Source organism: Strigops habroptila, chromosome 3 (assembly GCF_004027225.2).
Source record: "Strigops habroptila isolate Jane chromosome 3, bStrHab1.2.pri, whole genome shotgun sequence".
Taxonomy (NCBI): domain Eukaryota; kingdom Metazoa; phylum Chordata; class Aves; order Psittaciformes; family Psittacidae; genus Strigops; species Strigops habroptila.
The window spans coordinates 60,992,603-61,012,549 of NC_044279.2; the positions used below are offsets into that span (position 1 = coordinate 60,992,603).

Sequence of the window (19,947 nt, forward strand, 5' to 3'; positions counted from 1 at the left end):
TTAATGCAGTCATTGCACTGGACTGAAAAACACACTGCTGTAGCCCACTGCTACTGCTGGTCAAATTAGCTATATAAAAATCCTCTTTGGCCATGCAACTGCACTTCCTGTCTGCAGTGTAGATATACCTGGGCTTTTGATTAGAAAGAAGCAATTCCCCATAGGCAATTACAGATGGCAATTGTGCAATAGCCTAATTCCTTGAACAGAAAGTTCTCTCATAGACTCACCCTCAATCATTTCCAGAAACATAAAACTAGTTAACTAATGGGACACATTAACTAATTAACCCACTCATATTATTCACTATTAGTATACACTGCTGCTTCTCAACAGATCTGACAGCTGGTTAATGCAATTCCTGATGCTGTGCTGCTCCTTGCCCCACAACCACTGTATTTCTGCATTACAGCATAAACACAATGTTCCATTTTTAGAAAGAGTTTGCCTGGGAGAAGGTTTGAGCCTAACACAAGCTGAGGGCTCACACAGAAAATTGGAATAGAGAGGTCTGTGACATTTAACGGATACCACATTTTTGTACAGTGGAGCAGTGTTTTACATGTTCAAATAATGCTGTATTAAAGAAAAACTTATGAATTTGGTCCACAAAGACTTAAGACACCGCTGTCTCCTGGTTTGGAAAACATAATTTCTACTTCTAAAAAAAAAGTAGTCATATTAAAAGAAGAAATGAACTGCAAACCTAAATTTCAGACAAACGTTGTAAATATTTCACCTAAGTAACCTCGCCAGTCACAAACATGTTATGTGGAGTAGCCAAGAATAGAATCATAATCTCACATGTCCAAGTCCTGAGCAGTTGCAATTAAATCTCCTTACTCTGATTTTAATAAGCTTGTAGCCATGTAGGAAAGTGGATTTACGGAATGAAGGTATTCAGAATTCATAGTTTCATATGGAATTTCAAGAATTTTGGGGAATATTTCATGTCTGTCTTTTACATCGAGGTTACAGGAATAATTTCAAACAGTTAACCACACCTGCCTTTTTCTCTGATCTCCCTTCTCACACTGCTAGACAGAAGATAAACTTACAAATTTTTGGGAATAGGTACGGACACCATGGATTTTATTAAGTTGCCTTTGGGAATCATTGGCTGGTGCTGTAGTTCTGCCTTTTAAAAGCAATAACTCACCTTGGGAAAAATAAATCCAGAAAACTATACAAACTAAATGGAATTTCCAAAACTCTAGTACAGTTTCTGTGCTTTTACAGATGTCAGCTCTACCTTAAGCTCCTATTTAAAAAGAAGATAAAGTATCACTTTCTTTGTGCTATAAATCAACTCAGCCAAACTGCCTCCTGGCTTTTTTTTTTTTCTAGCAACTTCCTTTTATCTTGGCTAAAAGCTTGTGTTATTTGCTGAAGACAATTAATGTTATTTGCAAATCCTACAGGTTCAGATAATGGGACAATCAGTTTCCCTACTACTGCTTAGAAAACCTATTTGCTAAAAGCCTACAGCTATTTGAAGGACATCACTCACCTGAAGAGAAACACAGAACTACTTGCCACCAAGCTAAGACTGAAGAGACCTGCCACATATCTCAAATGCCACATTATAGATAGGTTCCTGACGGCGTGCAGACTATTGGGAAATCATCCCTTAGCATACTGCAGGAAGATCATACTGAATTATTTTCACAGCACTAAAAGTTTGTCATTGCTCAGTAGCATTTCTTGGCTACTACAGTCCTGAAGCAATGACACTACTGCTGCTACTCTGTGAGAACAAGCTTGATTTAGAAACATGGATGTGCCAAGTAGAGCCATCCACAATACTAAGCAGCATTAATGTGCTCTCCACCTGTGCACGCAACTTGCATGGTCTCCTTCAGGAAAGCCACTTTCCCCCAGCAACCAACAATCACCAAAACATACATTTACACATATTGGGCTACATTTCTTCTCTTATTCATCAAAACAGAATGCTCAGCTGCAAATGCACTGTGTTGATCTTTACTGTCACCTACACCCATTCTTTCCTAATAACTGGAAAGAAAGCAGCAGATGTGTAAGTCAGTCTTGCCCCGCTATTATTAGTAATATCCAAAAGAGTTTGTTCAATGCCTGTGGGGACGCAAAATACCACAGAAACCACTCAGCACTCAATCTTCTCTGTGCTGTAGCTGGTTTCCCTCTTGGCAGGTGAAGGTGAGAGAATGGATTTGATTGTAAATCACCTCTAATAATTCTGCAACAATTCTGCAACATATACATGCCCTGCTAGGAGGCATAATCAAGTGATAATGAAGGCACTGTGATCTAGGAACATTGCTACTCACCAATTTTATTTTTTTTTTTAATTCAACACATGACGAAAAGTAAATCATTTTATTGTCACTGATGAAAAGCTAGCACAAATAAATTCAGCTGAAATCATGATAAAAATCAGACTGACCTTTTCTAAATCAGTGCCCTGATTGCAAATGCTATATACTGTTATGACAATAGAGAATTGGCCTCTAGCTTGGCATTCTGATCTAACAGAGGTAACAGCTATGTACTTTCACGGAAATGATATGGAGATGACCTACAAAATGGTAACTGACACAGTTTCAGCTTAGGAGGTTCAGACTGGACATCAGAACAAAACTATTTCTTAAAGAGAATAGCACAGCACTACATTCAACAGAGCCACAGCTGAGCTGGTCTGGTGCTGATTAGAGTCCTACTTTTAGTAGAAGGATGGGCTAGATGGCCTATGGTTCTACGACACGAAATACTTGGAGATGCCTTATTGTATAATGTTATATACACACACACATATAGATAGATATCCAATTGGTCATCTTTTACTGCTTTAAGACATTTTATATAAAAGCAGCTTTCCAATAAAGAAACATTTAGGGGAGCTACTGCTTATCACAGCATCAAGATATTGGTATATTTCTGTAATAAATTTTTCCTCATACAGTTTAAGCACAAAGGAAATGTTCTATCTGATCGATCAAAATGGAAAATGGGGTCTAATATAGAATTTAAAATGGAAAAGCAGGGCATTCTCCTAACATCCCCCCAACCCCAAAACCACAGAAGAATTAACAGCTGCAACATGACAAAAAGCTTCACTGAGTGCCCATATGCTTTGGCAGGTAAATAATTTATTGATGCCAGTAGAAAATGACAAATTGAGAACAAGCTGGAGAGGAAGAGAAGTAAAAATATATGAATTATGTAAACTGCTTTATATTTGTTAGCCTTATACATAATGTGGTAACTATAATGCATGAATGTCGTCATTCCAAAAATACTTCAGTGCTCCCTTGACCCATGTGCTCCGAGAATGTCAGAAACTTTACCTACTGCTCATATAAAGGGGAAATACAAGAAGTGCGATGTACCTCCTAAACTCTTCAAGGAGTGGAACTTTCACTGTGCCACTCAAATGTTATGCCAATGTGATACAGTCAATAAGTTCAGATTTTAAAAAATGTCTCAAAAAATTAGACTATTCTGTATTTTATACATTTTTAATGTCTGTATGGGAAGGGAAGGAAGAAATGTGGTGAACAAAATTTTCTATTAAAATAAGAGGGTTGGAGAATTTTTTATTCTTTATCTCTGTCAGCAACATTTTCAAATATAAAGTCATTTTCTAAAATAAAGCTTGAAACTGACTAATATCTCAAAATGGATTGGTCCCTCTCCTAGTTCCCAGGGTAAGGTATCCTATATCCCACTATATTTAACATGAATTGTAGACACACTTGAGCTTCATTAGTATAAACATGGTAAAGAAGCATAGTAATGTAGTTTCATTAATGTAAACATAGAAAATGCAATTAGTCAGGTTTTTCTTCAAAACACTTTCTTAAAAATAGTCGTATTTTCTCCCCAGAAAACAAGAAATTTTTGCAACCCTTTCTAGCATACACACTATATAACAAGAAATGCTACTACTGCAGTAACTTCTAACCTATATCTTAACTGCATAGATTACTCCTGTAATACTAAGTTATTTATAACTTTAAAGTTTCCAGGGTAAAATATAGACCTGTTCTTTAATGATACTGCATTCTTTGTCAAGAACGTGAAACAAGGCAGAGAATTAGAATCAGCACAGTATGTTTTGCATAGAGCCAACCAAGTTCACTGTTATTTCATGCAAAGGCTGCACGATTTAAAATACACAACTAATGGTCCTAGAACAAGGAACAATTACATTTGTGTGAAGAGACCTCCAACGACAAGATCAATGTCTGTAAAACTTCCATTGGCAATCTCTCAATTTGAACCGCAAGTGCCTGCACTGGAAGTAAGGTAAATAAGAGGTAAAATACACAACAGTTTTTGATTCTGTGGGAAAACTGGTTGATAATTGGTAAGTTATACCTATAGTATGGAAGTAATCTTTATGTTCTAATTTAGAGTCTAAGCTAGTTCAGCGCTTGGGCTCTAAAACATTATAGCAATGCACGAAACAAATACTAAAACATACATCATTACAGAAAATTCACTATATCCAGCATCTCGCGCAGCTAAATGTGAGCTAAGTTTGAACTGGAAGCCATACAAACATATTAGCATAGCACTGTATTCAGCCTATAGCACTGTACTGAGTCCAAAATCTCAACAGGGATTATTAGTTTGAGCACAGCACTGCGCTAAACTGCCTGTATAGCTTCCAGTCTGCCATGGGCTCATATCCCACTGGCTCAGAGCCTAGGAAGGTTGGATCTGTCTGTAGAAGACTACACGGGAACACTCATAGTTATTTAGAGTAGCATGAGGAGATACTGAGATACAGAAGCTCCACTTAAACATTCTTCATTCTGCTACCGTGAGTCTTCATATTAACAAGTCAATCCAGATCCACTTGTAAACTACAGCTACTTTATTCTGCTTTATTCTGGGTATATTTATGTTTACTTTATTGTGGATAGCAGACTAGCCAGTATCCCCGAGAAGGTTTGCACCATTTTGGTACACTAAACAGGCCACTAAAAAAAAAAAAAAAAAAAAACAAAAAAAAAAAAACCCAAAAGAAATGAATTTTGCACCATTAAGATGCCCAACTAATTCTATATAGCTTCAGGTCATTAAAACACAGAGAAACATAAATACCTTCTTAAAGCGTTCCAGTCTCTCAACTGGAAAATATGTTCCATGACAAAAGGTTACATAACTAAAATCGTCTTTCTGGATACAGATTGATAACATGAGGGAAAGAAAAGGCAATCATAGATGCCTTTAGTTTCTTAAGACCAAGCATTACGAATTCAAAGTCAGACCTAAAACACACATTAAAAAAAACCAAATTAGAGCTACATATGGTAACAGACCACTACATCATCCAAACAACATTCAGTCTCATGACAGTACAATAAGAATGTTAATCATAAACATTTAGTGCCTCAGGCATAACTGTGTGCTATTTCATGGTATTACTGAATGCAAAGAAACATGTATAAGAGCAAAGCCAGATATGTGCATTTTTTGCTTCAACATTCCAAAATACATTCAGTGGTACAGAGGATGGCTCCACTTCCCATTACTGGTTTCGTACTCCCTCCCTAGAGATCCATGCTGACAATAAGCAAAAACTAGAAGTATAACTTGGAATCATAGAATCGACTAGGTTGAAAAAGACCTCTAAGATCATCAAGTCCAACCATTACTCCAGGACTGCCAAGTCCACCACTAAACCATGTCACTAAGAGAATCAACTACATGTTTTTTTTTAACACTTCGAGGAATGGTGATTTCACTACTTGCCTGTTCCAATGCCTGATCACCCTTTCAGTGAAGAAATTTTTCCTAGTATCCATCTAAACCTCCCCTGGTGCAGCTTCTTAGGTTACGATCACAGACCACAGCCAGTTATTTAAATAAACAAATAAATGTGTCCATACAACACTTGGGGGAGGGGAAAGATTTCAATCTAGTGGAAGGAGCTGGGTAGATAAATCCTGGATATTTGACATTTTCTACAATATAGGAAACAAGCATAATCACTACTTCCTTCCATGTTTCTTACATGTTCCAAGATCACTGGTCACATGTCAACTCTAAATGCCATACATCAAGTATCTTGTAAATCACAGACCTGTCAGGATGAGACTTTTAACTGCAGGAGTCCAATTAAGGTAGTTCAGTAGCAGTTAAAACAAACATGCCACTTCTGAGCTACTGACTTAAGAGAAGCCCATGGGAATTGAAAACAGTGAGCAGCTAGCAGAGAAAGCTCAAAGTAGCGTTCATTCCTTCCCTCCCAGCATATAGGGACTTTCTGAGTCTACCTTTCCAACTCAGGCAGAAATTGCAGTAAAATTCAAATGAGCACACTGCACCAAAAAAGCACAGCACGGCATTCTAAAAAGAAATGTGTTCAGCGGGCTAGTCTGGCATTCAAATGTTGGACACCATCCCCTGTAAACAATATGTTTTATGTAAGCATAAACCAAAACCATACCCTTTTTTCTGCATTCCCACAATCTTGGATTACTTGGGTTACTGGCACAAAATTGCAGTTTTATTCAGCACAGTCAGCCCCATGGGTCAGCTTGATGCTTTGAAATATTATTAGCTATAGTTTCTGAAATTGTAACTGTAACTGCCTTCCACAGAAATGTTTGTGAAGTTCCCTAGAATGAATCCAGGCTATTTTATTCGCCATTGTCTCGTGAAATTTTTTCCTTCATTTAGAAGGATTTTCTTTTTAATTTGACAATGAAGTTAAAGAGACTGCAAATAATTCTTATCATGCATGACACTGCAATCAGTACCTGTACCCCCATTATAAATTTTCATACACACACAAACACTCAGTACAATATTTTCTAAAAAATAAAAAAATTCAAAAAAAAAATGAACCCCCTTCTGGTGACTGCAGCTAATCTTCAGAAACAGAGCCATAAGGCAGCAATAGACTTACAAATCAGACTTCAGCCTGAGCCAGCTGTTTTTTTCTAGTATTATTCCCTTTATGACCATCTGTCCCACCTGTTAATGTGTTTTTCCCCTCACACAGACTCTCCACTGCAATGATTTGGCATTCTGGCTGACATACAAGTATCGATGGAAAGGAAACTGGATTAAATCCAACCTTGTGCCACCCAGTATTTGGGGAACCTGCTTGACTGCTGGTGTAATTAAATCTGCACCAAGTCTCCTTCAGTTTATGCCCAGTTCACCTACAAACCAAACATTATCAGAGGTTGTTGACACTGTATTTATCTCCCTTCTGGACTGCCTCAATGAGTGGAAGGAAACAGTATAGTGTGGTTACACAAGAGTGTCCTCTCTGTAAAGCAATTTTTGATTTAATACACTAGCACACTCTACTGAATGAATCTACTGAGATCTATCTTGTCTATTTATTAAAGGGAAATTCACAGAACAATCCTGCACTCCATACTTGTGAATTCTCGGGGTTTCAAAGCTGGTTGCATGCCTGGTTTTGTCAATATTTTCCAAATCAGTTCTTCTGGCTGCACAGTCACCCTATATCTTCCTTCTTGGGCAGAATTGCCAGAGACACACAATGCAAAAAAAATGAGGAAGAGAAGAACTGGGAAGGGCTGAGAATGGAGGAAAAGAAATTAAGTGACATGTTGCTACATGGCAAAATTCTTTAGTCACAGACTCAAGAATTCTTTGCTGTTTTCAGTAAGACCAGCATCAAAATAAATCTTATCAAGGAGTCCAACACATTTTCTGCAGCATTTATTTTCCATATCTGGTTAAGGGCTGGCAACTAAAATGGAAATAACTACTTAAGCATGATTCAGAAGACTGAATAGCAGTGACACTGTCCAAAAAATCAGGAAGAACATGACAGTTACAGAGTATATCATTATAATTTCATCTCATGTACTGCTGACAATAGTCAGCAATAACAGGAAGGGAACTGCTGAAAAAGCACCTTTTCTGGGTACTATTTTTAAACATTGCAAAATATAGATGAGGCTTTTAAAGATTGCAAAGCAAGGAAAGAGAGGGGAAGGAGAAAGAAGTAGGTAGATGTGTGACAAAGAATAAAGGTAAAAGAAATATAAAAGAGAGGCGGGGAAAAAAAAGGAAATGAGGACACGAGGCAGATTTCATGCACATACTGATGGGCTTCACATTTACAACAGAAAATTAAACACTGACATCTGTGTCCATACGGTCTTCAAGTGGAGCTCATAGTTACTGGCATCACATTCAGGAAGGAGGCAGAGGAAAAAGTTACATCCTGAACTTAGTACTAAGCATAAGATAAAAATAAAAAGATGATGGGTTCAGTTTCATGTGAGCTCCTGGCAGCTGCTCAGCATTCCTTATTATCATAGCCCTGTTTGCTTGTTGAGTGCTGATAATGTGCCAGGGTCGTGGTGTGCTTTGGAGTCCTTCTGAGATCTTTAGTTCTGCAACTTTGAGACCAGATGAAAAACATACTTTTGAACACCATTCCTAATGCCAAAGTTTAATAAATAATAGTGCTATGTAGACTTTGTTTGGGAAAAACAGTTAATGGAGGAATCAATCTTCACTTCTATTGCTTTTGAAGCAGATAAGAGTTAGAAGTAAAATCACCTATACCATTTTAATTTTTGTTTAATGACTACTAACCTTTTAACTAGTACCTGAAACTATAACAAAGCTCTTCTTGTAACATTTTTAATTTCTACATTGAAAATATTTTCAGCTATTTACAGAGTTATTTACAGAATTATGACATTCAAGCATGTCAGTAGGTATGAATGCCTGCACAACAATCACTACCATGTTACGTGTGCTGACTGGCACCATCTACTGAAATGCTTCAGACACTCACCCTTCAACAAACAACATACCTTGAAAGAGTCAGCTGTATGCTTTCCAGTTTCTCCTGAACATCCTCCAGCCGTGCACTCATTCTGACAGCCCTGGGAGAAATAAAACCAGTGAAAATCAAATTCAATGCACGTTGCAGAAAAGTACATAATACCCATTCAGTTCATTCTGTTTAGGGACAGATTGTATTGAATGATCACCCAGCCTTTGTCATCAGTAAATATATTAGCAAGAACTCTTTGGAAGTTTCTTAGCACAACTTTCCACCTTTTACTTCAGTTGCATTATTTTGTAACTGTATTTTGGGGCTTTATAGAAGAGACAACATCTCAGATTAGATCATTGCTCTGAAGTGCAAAACGGTATGCACAGCATCACAAGTCTTTTATTCAAAGCTGAACAAACAAACTGTGGTTTTACACAATTCCATCAAATGTCAGTATCTCTACTAAGGCATCCACCTAACAGATTTGCTTTTGCCTTTTCTCAGAGAAGCCTAACCAGGCAGAATGGAAGAAAAAGGGAAAAAGATAGTTTTGTTAAATCCTTCATTAAATGAAGACAGTGATAAGGAATGCCCACCTATATAAATACATTGTCAGAATATTTTTAATTATTCAGTATGTTGAATCTAAGGCTTCTGCCATGGATCATGCTTGAAAGGAACTGAAAGAGGAGTGACAGTTCTAGGCATCCTTCTGTTCAGCAACAGAGGGATAACCCAGCCAGAAGCAAGCCATCTACTTAAAAGCAAGATCCCCAATTCCCAACAGCAACGTTGAGGACCCTCGTGCACTAGGTAGGTTGCCAGTGCTGTCAGGCTTTTAACCCTACAAGCAAAAAGCCCTACAAGGAGCCTGCACTGGCTGTTTACCACTTGGTGGCTTCCTCTCACCCTGCTACCCCTCAGCCTTGATGCACTTTGGGTGGGAAGTCTCAGCCCATGTGGGAAAGCCCGAGGTTAACGATGTAATTCCCTGAAGAGGTGCACAGGAAACCTTTTGTGCTTAGTCTGTGAGATCCCCTCCCCAAGCTCTTAACCAGGGAGCAGCTCTCACCCTACAAAGAGGACTGTGTGTACGGTGGATGACAGTGCCAGAGAGACACTAGACACCACAGTCCTGCAGCAGCCACCAAACTGTGGGGCTAGGACTGTGGACACATGGCTCATAGGTTGTGACACATGACACACACAAGGCAAATAACATGATTGGTTTTTCCCTTTTCGCAGATCTTGGGGATACGGTAGACAGGGAAGGGTGAAAAAAAAGAAACCAACCCAAAACCAAACCAAAAAACAGTTCTTCAGTGGGTCTGTAAGGGATAGCAGGCTTGTTACCAACAAAACAAAAAGCAAACTCCCAGCTACAGCAGATCTCACTTCCTCTCCCCTCCCCCCTAACGCCCCAGGGAGGCCATAACATCCCTCCTGCCTTTTCTCACCATCAGCTTTAACCCTTTTGTTCCTCTCTTTTCATAGTGCTCTACAGCAAGACATGCAATCACGGCTTACAGGCTCCTTCCTATCAACTGAAGGAGGACTAAATCCTGTATAATAGGTCCTTGCTTTCCCTGTGATTCTTCAAATACTTTCAAATGCAGTGGTAAAATCCCAGGCCTTCATGACACCACCAGTTTATAATAGTTTAGTATTCTGCAGATGAATTAAACCAACTGATTTCTCTTCACGGTGCAGTGAATTAGGATGGAGAGTGTGCTGCTTACCAGGATGGTAACTGCCAGCTGTGGAGCAAGAATTTCTCAAGCATCTCAAGCTCCATTGCTGGCTTTTGTCTAGTATCTAGTATGCGAAGTTGGATTTTCTAGTAATAATTACTGGTGACAGCAAATACTGACAAACACTCTACCATTATGCTTCAGTTTCTTCTCATCTCTGCTTTATGAAGTTGCCCTAAAGCAAGCGTTGGCATCAACACAGAGAGGACCAAAGCTGGATAGAGTTTAATATTCTCTTTCATGATCTTTAAAAAAGGATACACAGCTTATATGTGAATTTTAAGTGTGGACCACCTACAGGAACAGGCCCTAGGGGCTCAATCGCATTGCCCTTCAGTTCAAAGTTTCCACTCAGCTCAGTGAAGTCAACAGCCAATTTTTTACGAAGTCATTATGTTTTACAGATTTAACACATATTTAAAGCAAGTAGCTAACTGCCTTTGTTAACCGCATTGAGATGAAATTGAGTTAATCCCTCAGCACTAGAAAAGACATACCACAATTACTTTCTAATTGATGGAGTCATATTTTAATGGCTCCATAGCTTTTAAATTTGAAATATGTTGTTAAATGCAATAGGGAAAATTACTCTCTGGTTTAGTGCCAACACTGCCAAGGGAGATATGCCAAGCATAAATTTGCCCTTTGTGTTTAATAGCATGGTAGATTCAAAACTGCATCCGTTAAAACACTGATGTTATCCTAAATATATATTTGAGCCACTGAGTCAATATCTCCTCAAAATCACTCAGTTCCTATGCAATTACACAAAGCATGGCAGTATTTCCTGTATTGTGTTATAGAGCTAACAACATTTCCTTTATGGTATATGTAACTACTTTTTCTAAACTGGCAAGAAGACAGTATTTCACATTTTTCCTTCAAAAATATTGAAATTACACATTGATTTTATCATTACCGTAAAGCCTGTATGAGAGAAGAGTGTAAAGCATTACGCTAGGTTAAATTTTGATTAAAAACTTGGTTAATGTGTCATTGTATCACTAAGAAACACTACTAAAATGACGACCTGGTAATAAACAATTCTGTCTTTACTTTTACAAAACATCTCAATGCTATAATAATCATTGCATATCCTTTAGCTTTACAAAAGTAATCACAGTTGGGTAACAATGCTCCCTTACATCAATACTTATTTCCAATCTAACTTGCACAAAGAGGACATAGCCTTAGGGGGGTTAGTCTTCTCCCAGCATGTGAAGGGCCATTGTGTGTGTAATACTTACTAGCACTTTTATATAGTTGCCACTTGCACTTCTACTAGAGCTTTCCCAAATCTGAACATTCAACTCATGCATTCGGTCTTCAGACTGCATTAGACATGTATTTTCAACATCTTTTAGCATCAAGATGCTCCAAATCGATGCCTCTTGGCTTTGTTTGCTGTCTTTGTCACACCTTCTCTGACTGCTATTTTGTTACACGTGTGAGACCTTGTAAATCTTTTAGGGTATCCTCCTGTATCTCACAGCTTCTTCAAAACAGAAAATCTACCTCTTTTATGCAGATCACTCATCCTTCAGCTAAAAGGACCTTCTGCTACAAAAATAGGTCCATCTCCTCCCTAAACTCCCCAGACTACATGAGTTTGCCTAACCCTAAAAATGTAATTTTAGCTATTTATCAAGCCAGAGATCTTTGAGGTATCTTTGTCAGGTTGGAGCACTCTCCATGTATTGGTTTGCCAGTCTTCAATAATGGGTTCAAAGAACTTGTACAAGACAAATTCCAGAGCAGCTTCAATGATACATCTCAATGTACCCATGGATCAGCAGAGAGGAAAAAAAAGAAAAAAAAAAACCCCAAACCAAAAACGAAACCTAAAACAAAACCCAAGATAAAAAAAAAGAACAATTTGGCACATGGTGTTTCAATGCTTCGCTTTTTACTTAGTTCACCAAAAATTCTCATGAAGAGTTCTCATTTGTGTTGATTTCTGCACTTCCCTAACATATATCTGATGCCTTGCCAGCTGGGTGTTATCACATTACTGCGGCTGCTTGTTCAACCTTGAGCTGGCATTAACGTTAGTTAAACAGTGAAGCAGTGTAATAACAATACACAACAAAGAAAAGAAATAAAGCAACCAGCATAGCAGAAAAAGAAAGCTTCCACATTATTTAATGACAATTTTGCATCAGAGCGAAAGCCTCAGGGCTTAGAACATGCAAGAGTTTCTTAACCTAAGATACCTGCATTGCACAAAGCAATGTTAAATTTGAATAGATTATCATTACACTAGTCCAAAACATTATGCAGGCATTAATCGTCTGGCTTGAGCAGTTCACTTGGTTTAATTTAAAGCAATTTAAGTAGTTTTGATGAAACTTTTCTCTTAAAACAAGCATCACTGTTTTTATTATGTTTACATAAAAGACAATTCAGATTATATGAGCACAACTTATTGGTTAGAAAAAACTTAAAACTGAGAACAAAAAGAAATGGAATTATTCAGCTAGTCCATCCAAGATTTATAATTAGAAACATTTATAGCTATATCACAAGTCTGAAAGCAGACCAAATTGGTTTCACAAGATCAAATAAATGCAGGACAATAATGCCAAAGTAAAGTCGTTGCAGCCAGCATTCATGTAAGAAACTTCTCTAGGAAACAATGCAATTTTTTTGACTTAGCGCTTAAATTAGTATTTGAATGAGTTCAGTAATGCCTAATGTGTTGTACAAGAAAGCTTGTATCAGTTCACCTGCAAGGCAGCAATGCTAGGCAAGGTGAAGGACAACTACTGCTGAAATCCAAAAAGAACATGTGCTTGACTGCAAGAGTTCAACAGCAACAGAAAATAGATTATTTTCAACAGAAAATTTGTTTTAACTAACTCTAAGAAGAACCTGACATGGAATCTATTCAACTTCAGGCTAAAATTATTTTTCAGATATTCCAGAGAATTTACAAGATGAGCTGTGAATTACACATATACAACATGGAGTCTAAAATGCAATCATTCCCAATTGAAGGATATTGAAAACCTACAACTAGCCCCATCCTATACAGGACATAAAGCAGCCGTACATCTCTGCATGGTGTCCCTTTATTCAGTAGTTAATTCTGTCTTAATACTTTTCTGTCACAACCATGCAATCCTCCTTCCTATTTTCTTTACAGAAATAGGCAAGTACTCTAAAAGAAATCCTCTTCATGAATGACCTCCAAATGCAACATGCTTTAACCTTAATTTCTAAGCCCACTGCTCACACTGTTCTTGTCTCTTTTCCTTCCTATGACCCTCCTGTTGCTCTGTCACTCCCCCGTGCCATTTCCTCTATCTTTATCACCGACTCTTCCCTTCTGATAGAGGAAAACAGCCTTGAACTATTTGGGGAATAGGCAGATGACCTAATGGAGCTCTTTCATCTCTCACTCCTATGAACAGTGCCTCTAAGTGCCTCTTTTGTTGGTTTGTTTGTCTGCTCTAGCATTAATTAGGTTTTTAACAAGTGCATTGTTTGCTAGAATGGCAGAAAGAAAAACATGTTAAAACAACCAGCTGGATCTAGTTGACCTATAAATTCATCTGCCTGTTTTCTACCTAGATAGTGTCCCATGGCTATAGGATACAGTTATTGCTCAAACAAGATAAATGAAAATCCTGAAAGTCACCTGGTTTTATTGTTTAGGCCCAGTTCTCCTTGATATGAGATTTTTCACATCAAACTGGCAACAAGAAAGAGAGTAGATGCTAATACATACTGTCTTCTACACTGTAAAAGGGCTTTGCTGTTAACCACGAGGAAGCTTGTGTTCATTACATTTTCTCTAATGTTTCTCTTTGCTCATGTATTCTATAATGCTGGGTATTAAATTAGCATTTTAAGATTCCATAGTAAAGTAAAACATGCATCCCATAACTTTGGTTAACTGCACTGTTATACCAGCAAAGATGAGCCTAAGCACAATAAAAGATATTTTGCTAATTCACTCAAGGATTCAGTTATACTGGCTATATAGGTTTTTTATTCTGGAGACAGCTGTACAGATAAAGTACAGATCTGATTTAAAGATGCATAAAATATAACTTACCATTTATTTGTGAAATTCCTTGATGGTGGAAACTACACACAGGTCCTACAGCTGATGACCAAGGTAAGTGTCTTGATGCAATTACCAAATGATAATGTAAATAACATGAATGCATATGCAGCAGAAACAAAAAATCATTGTCTGAAAAGTTACTGAGGGCTTAGAAGGGGAAGCATACAGTTTAGTGCAGGAGACCAATGCTTCTGCAGTTTGGAAATAAATCATTGTAGACTCCTAGGAGAAGCTAAAAGAGAAAAAAAACAAAACAAACCACAGCAGAAACAGTGATGTATTCCAAAATGAGAAGTGACATGCTTAAAGAAAAGAGCTAGCAGTCAAGAACCTGTATTTAGAGGCATACTCCTGTTTACAAGCTTCCTCATAACTACAGTGTAACCAGAAGAAACACAGGGTTAGGCCTGAATCACTGGCCTGTACAAGAGGTCATTGGTAGCTATTCTCAGAGTGCTCAGACCGTGTCCCATTTAAGCCCATTTTGCACTGGAATAAACGTTTACATAAGACGCTGAGCAATGATGAATCACACACTGAAAGCAAAAGCTGTGGTGGAAAAAAAAAAGAAAAAAAAATATCTTTTAGAGGATAAAGGAGTTACTTTTTTCACCACAAGTCCTGTATACAGTCCACTAGAAATAATAAATCAGTAACTTACACAACTGGCTCTCAAATAACTCTAAGTACAATGAAACATTATGCAACTGCGGTTGCTGGTCTGTAAAGGGCAGACATATGCTGGCTTGATATCATATCTACCCTTGATAACTTTGCATGGCTTATTTAATTCTTCACTATCGAATGCCACCGGTGCAAAAGCATAAGAAGTATGACTTTCTGTTTTGCATTAGGCTGTTACTGCAGTTACTGCCTGTTCCCTGCTTCCCAAAAGGTTTATTTAGCTGTTTAGCGTCCAAGAGATGAAGCTGATAAAGCATGGCAGCAGCTATCTAACCTGGGGATCTCAATGGGCTCAATACTGTAGGTACACTCTGCCTGACTTGTCAGAGGAGTACTCCTCGTAAACATGCTTCTCTACTATGTTGAGCATAGTCCCAGTTTTTTCCTCACAGGCAGAACTGTATGCACCTAAATATGTGTTCTGCCTTTACATTTGGCCACAGCACTGCAGAAGGACCCAGACATGAGGTTTCAAGGCTTACAGTGGATTGAGTGATCTAGAAGCTCTCTCTAAACAGGTGATGCCAGCCATCTAGATAAATAGCAAATACTGTGCTTTCTCTTGAATTCTGGTGGGGAGCGGGTCTGCATGATGCTTGCATTTATTTTACTGTTTGTTCCAGATGAAGAACGGAGACCTTAATTATTTATAAGCTTTATTAGAATATTCTAATTGTAATACCTGTAAGTCTTAAAAATTAAATACTGGCTCTACAGTCACAACACCCAAGTGAAGGGAGGTACAAATATCTGTTTCCTTTACAGATAGGAAATGTAAGCATAGATTGTCCCATCGGCATACCTCTGGTTGGTATACATACAACACTGGTTGGCAGTTGCTTTCAGAGAATTGCCTGGAGGTGGACAGGTGCCAGAATAGAGCATGCATGACTCTTCAGGTACTAAATCCATAGTTCCTCTTCCTTACAGAGACATACCCATCATATCCATCACAGGTCTTCTCAAGGAAGAAGAACAAGTGTAAATGATGTATGTGGTTTCGGTTGTGCACTTTGCTCACAGCTATGCCTCACGCAGGCTTCTTGCATAACAGCACACAGGTGATGGCTGCAGAAGATCTGCCTATACTAGCTCCAGTGGGTTTTAAGCCTGGCATAAGTGGTTTGAAGTAATGGGAGATTTCTCCCTGGATTTTATCAAAGCCTGGGTTATATCCTTGTGACGTGTCTTTTGCTGTATGTTCAAACACTGCCTTAATTTGATTTAACTGGACACAATTCAACAAAATAGAAAGGAAGTTGGAGCTTTTCCCTTGATGTAAAAGGCACTAGGAACAACCAAACCCACAGGGAAAATCCTTGGCATCTGTTTGAAGACAGCACCTACAATGATGTTTGTGTTCTTGCTCAAATTAACAAACTGCAGAGAGGGAACATATTTGCATGATGGATGTCCATCTCCAGCATATGCTAGGAACTTCTCTTGCTTTACATTCTTCATGAGCTTCAGTGGGTGCAGTGAAAGGTAGTAAGCATAATCCACCAGACCAGGCAAATGTAAATAATCCCATGGAAGCTTACTAACAAGCCAAGAAAAGCAGAGCACAACTACAGTGTCACTATATAGAGTCACACATTACTCCCTTGGATGCGAAAAAACTCCGAGATAGCACCCACAAGAAGCTGCTTTTCTTGATGATGTCTGCTCAAAAGTGGTAAAACATTTTAAACTAGTGACAAAGCAGATACTCCACCTACTTGGTATATATTCGACTGTGTAACACTTCGATGACAGGGAAAAATCACACATTGTAAGACTCCAATATTTTGGAGTTGCATTAAAGTTACCCTATGTGTCCTTTCTAAACACCCTGTGAGCAAGCCCTTCATCTGAAATCCCCAATCATCTGTTGCCAGTGCCCAGAGCAAACTGGATTCTGCCCAGGGAATTTGAGAACAAAATAGCACTCAGCACATTAAAAGTGGCCTTGGAAAAGTATGGTCACAGATGAGGTATTTGTAGAGGTGTCAGCATTAAGCACATAAAGCAAACAGAGGACCTTTGCTAAAATGATAGCATGGTAAAAGGTCATCATAAGTCAAGAGTGATACAGTCTCTATTACAAAAATGATAACTTTGAAATACTAAGAAATAGCACTAGTAATGAAGATAATAAACAGGCCTGTAACAAGTAATGTAGGCTTGTCCTCTTACAGCTCAATATCTGTATCAATGATCAACCAGCCGTGCTCAGCTCAACAAATCCAAATTAACGAAGTACCTACTTATAACACCCCTATGAACCAAGGGTTTCGCCCAGCTTCAACCCACGCGAATATCAATACTCTTGATAGGAATGTATCTCTCGCTTCTGAAATTAGGAAGCTAATCTTAAACATCTTAAAAACAGTTTAGAATTGGATCTGATTTGTCCACTGTTGAAATCCAGTTCACCTGGAAATGGCAGGACAGAACATTCATTTCATATGTATGTCACAATAAATATTTTGCCCAATTGACATGATTAAAACATTGTTGACTACAACAAAACCACATAAAAGATGATTCAAAAGGAAAAAGAAAAAAAGTAAATGCAGCATTTTCAGCTCAGTGGAGAACCAGAAAGGAATGTTACAGAACTTCTGCCTCCAGATATCAAGAGAATGAACCTGTAAATGCCAAAAATAATCTCTGAAAAGGTGTTGAAAGCAGAATGTTTTAAGATGAAGCTATTCTAATGGCAGAGACATTTGTCAATATGAAAAAAACAGACTACAGAACCGAAACCTGGGCCATGGGCTAGGTTACAGCACAGGATCAGATTTAGTAAAAAGTACAACTAGGTTAGAAGGATAAAGAAAGAAGAAAAACTGGACTGAACCAAACACAGCCAAACAACTCAATGGACTCCCTTTACGGTTACAGAAACAAAACACTTCCAAGCATGGGAAACTGTTTCATTCGTCTCCCAAACTGCACTTCTTTTTCTAAACAGAGTTTAAGTTTAAACTCAAGTTTAAGGCAGAGTTTGCAACTTAGTTCCCATGCACATATAAATAGGACACAGCATATCTAACCACCATTCTTTCTTACAAAACAAATGATGCACTGATGATGGATAAACACCTCTAATATATGAGCACATGGATACAATATGACTTTTGTTTTCTGCGTGCATGAATGTATATAGGCAGCTGTACAGCTGTGGCAAAAATTGTGGCTATGTAGCTGCCATATGCTATAATACCCTATGCTATAGCTGCTATTCCATGTTATGCAAGGAATAAACTCGGCTCACATGACACTTTCATACTAGTAAACAACTTTTTTATAGCTTTCAGCCCATATACTTCAGGCAATAGTTTCTAGCAATCAGGAAGTGGGATTCTGAGTTTGTAAGTAGGCACAGCCACAGCATAGGGCAGGATTCACAGGGATTCACAGTTTTGACTCTTAACAGTAGCACTGACTGTGGCCTTGATACTTTCATGTTCTTAATAAATCTTGATGTTTTATTCTTTAAAATTATTGTGGTACTTCTGAATGTTTAAAACTATAGATCCTACTAAAAAAGTGACTTATGCTTTTATTCATCCAGGATCAAAACCTTAACCTCTGCATATGTTGAGGATACTGCAAGTATTAAAATCTGCTATCAAGTTTTCCTCCCCATGTGGTTTTGATTAAGAATTTCCTTTATTTTTTACTAAAGGGTAAGAAATTCCATGCATCAACAGAAATTATATCACTACTGCTGATTTTAAGTGGATTTTATGTGATTCTTCAATGAATTGCATGACGGTTGTATGTGGTTGTATAAAACCTTGTGAATTAATAATTTTGTTGCAAGAGTACAATGTGCACATTTGTATGGTGTATTTACATATTATATTTAAGATATAGTAATTTAAAATTCACATTCCAGAAAATCAAAAAGGTCTCCTTTTTTCCAGTGCTTTATACCGTTCTGCCAGTGTTTTATTTTCCACACATCAGAGGGAAAGTTACACAATTTAGAAAATTTAGCATCAAATATTACAGACAGAACCTTTTCAAAAGTTGTAAGAACTCTAACAGTGCATTGAACTTCACTTGCAGCCAGTTGCATTGAAAAGAAGACCACCTTGTGAATTCATTTCAAAACCAACAAGCAGCTGTTCTTTTTCAAAAAGACAGCAGTATTATAAAAGACGCAGTCTTAAGAAAAAAAGTGTCTGAATCCCAGAGATATCCCCTTAACTTTCCCTTTGTAACTAATGTAACTAGGAATTCTGACATTCCTCTTCCCTTCCCATGGCCAGTGTCTACTGGTACAAAGACCCTTGTTTAAAAAAATTATTCTTCAAATACATGCTAAGAAGAAAAAGGAAAAAAGAAGTCTAGCTAAGCCAGGATGTGTTCTGACAATGACAAAAAGTACTAGCTTAGGTCTTTGACGATGATAGGGAAAGAAAGTACAGTACTTAGAGGGAAGGTGTTGAGAGTGTAGGAAGGAGGTACAGTCCTCTCTCCTGGCTCAGTGGTAGACACACTGATGGAATATTGATAAACCTTACCATGGATCCTAATGAGGCAAGTAAAGCACCAAGACAAACAAACAAACAATCCCTCTTCCTCCCCTACCCCCTAAAAAAAATCCCCAACAAACTCCGAAGGATCCAAATAAAGTAGCATTCTTGTGAAGAGACTTGCACCAATATTACTGTTCA

General features: G+C 38.0%; 1 protein-coding gene across 2 annotated transcripts in view; it reads right to left on the minus strand.

Annotated features, from left to right (window-relative positions):
- The window catches only part of BCAT1 (branched chain amino acid transaminase 1), a 61,878-nt gene that overhangs the window by 36,887 nt on the left and 5,044 nt on the right, over positions 1-19,947 (minus strand). Inside the window, exons 1-2 of one of the 2 annotated variants that reach the window (XM_030479364.1) lie at positions 14,582-14,602; positions 8,805-8,876 (exon numbers count right to left, since the gene is read on the minus strand). In XM_030479364.1, coding sequence (XP_030335224.1) covers positions 8,805-8,876; positions 14,582-14,584 — 75 coding nt within the window. In that variant the 5' untranslated portion in view covers positions 14,585-14,602. Of the gene's footprint in view, positions 1-8,804; positions 8,877-14,581; positions 14,603-19,947 lie in introns of those variants that run through there. The other variant, XM_030479363.1, reaches the window with a different exon arrangement.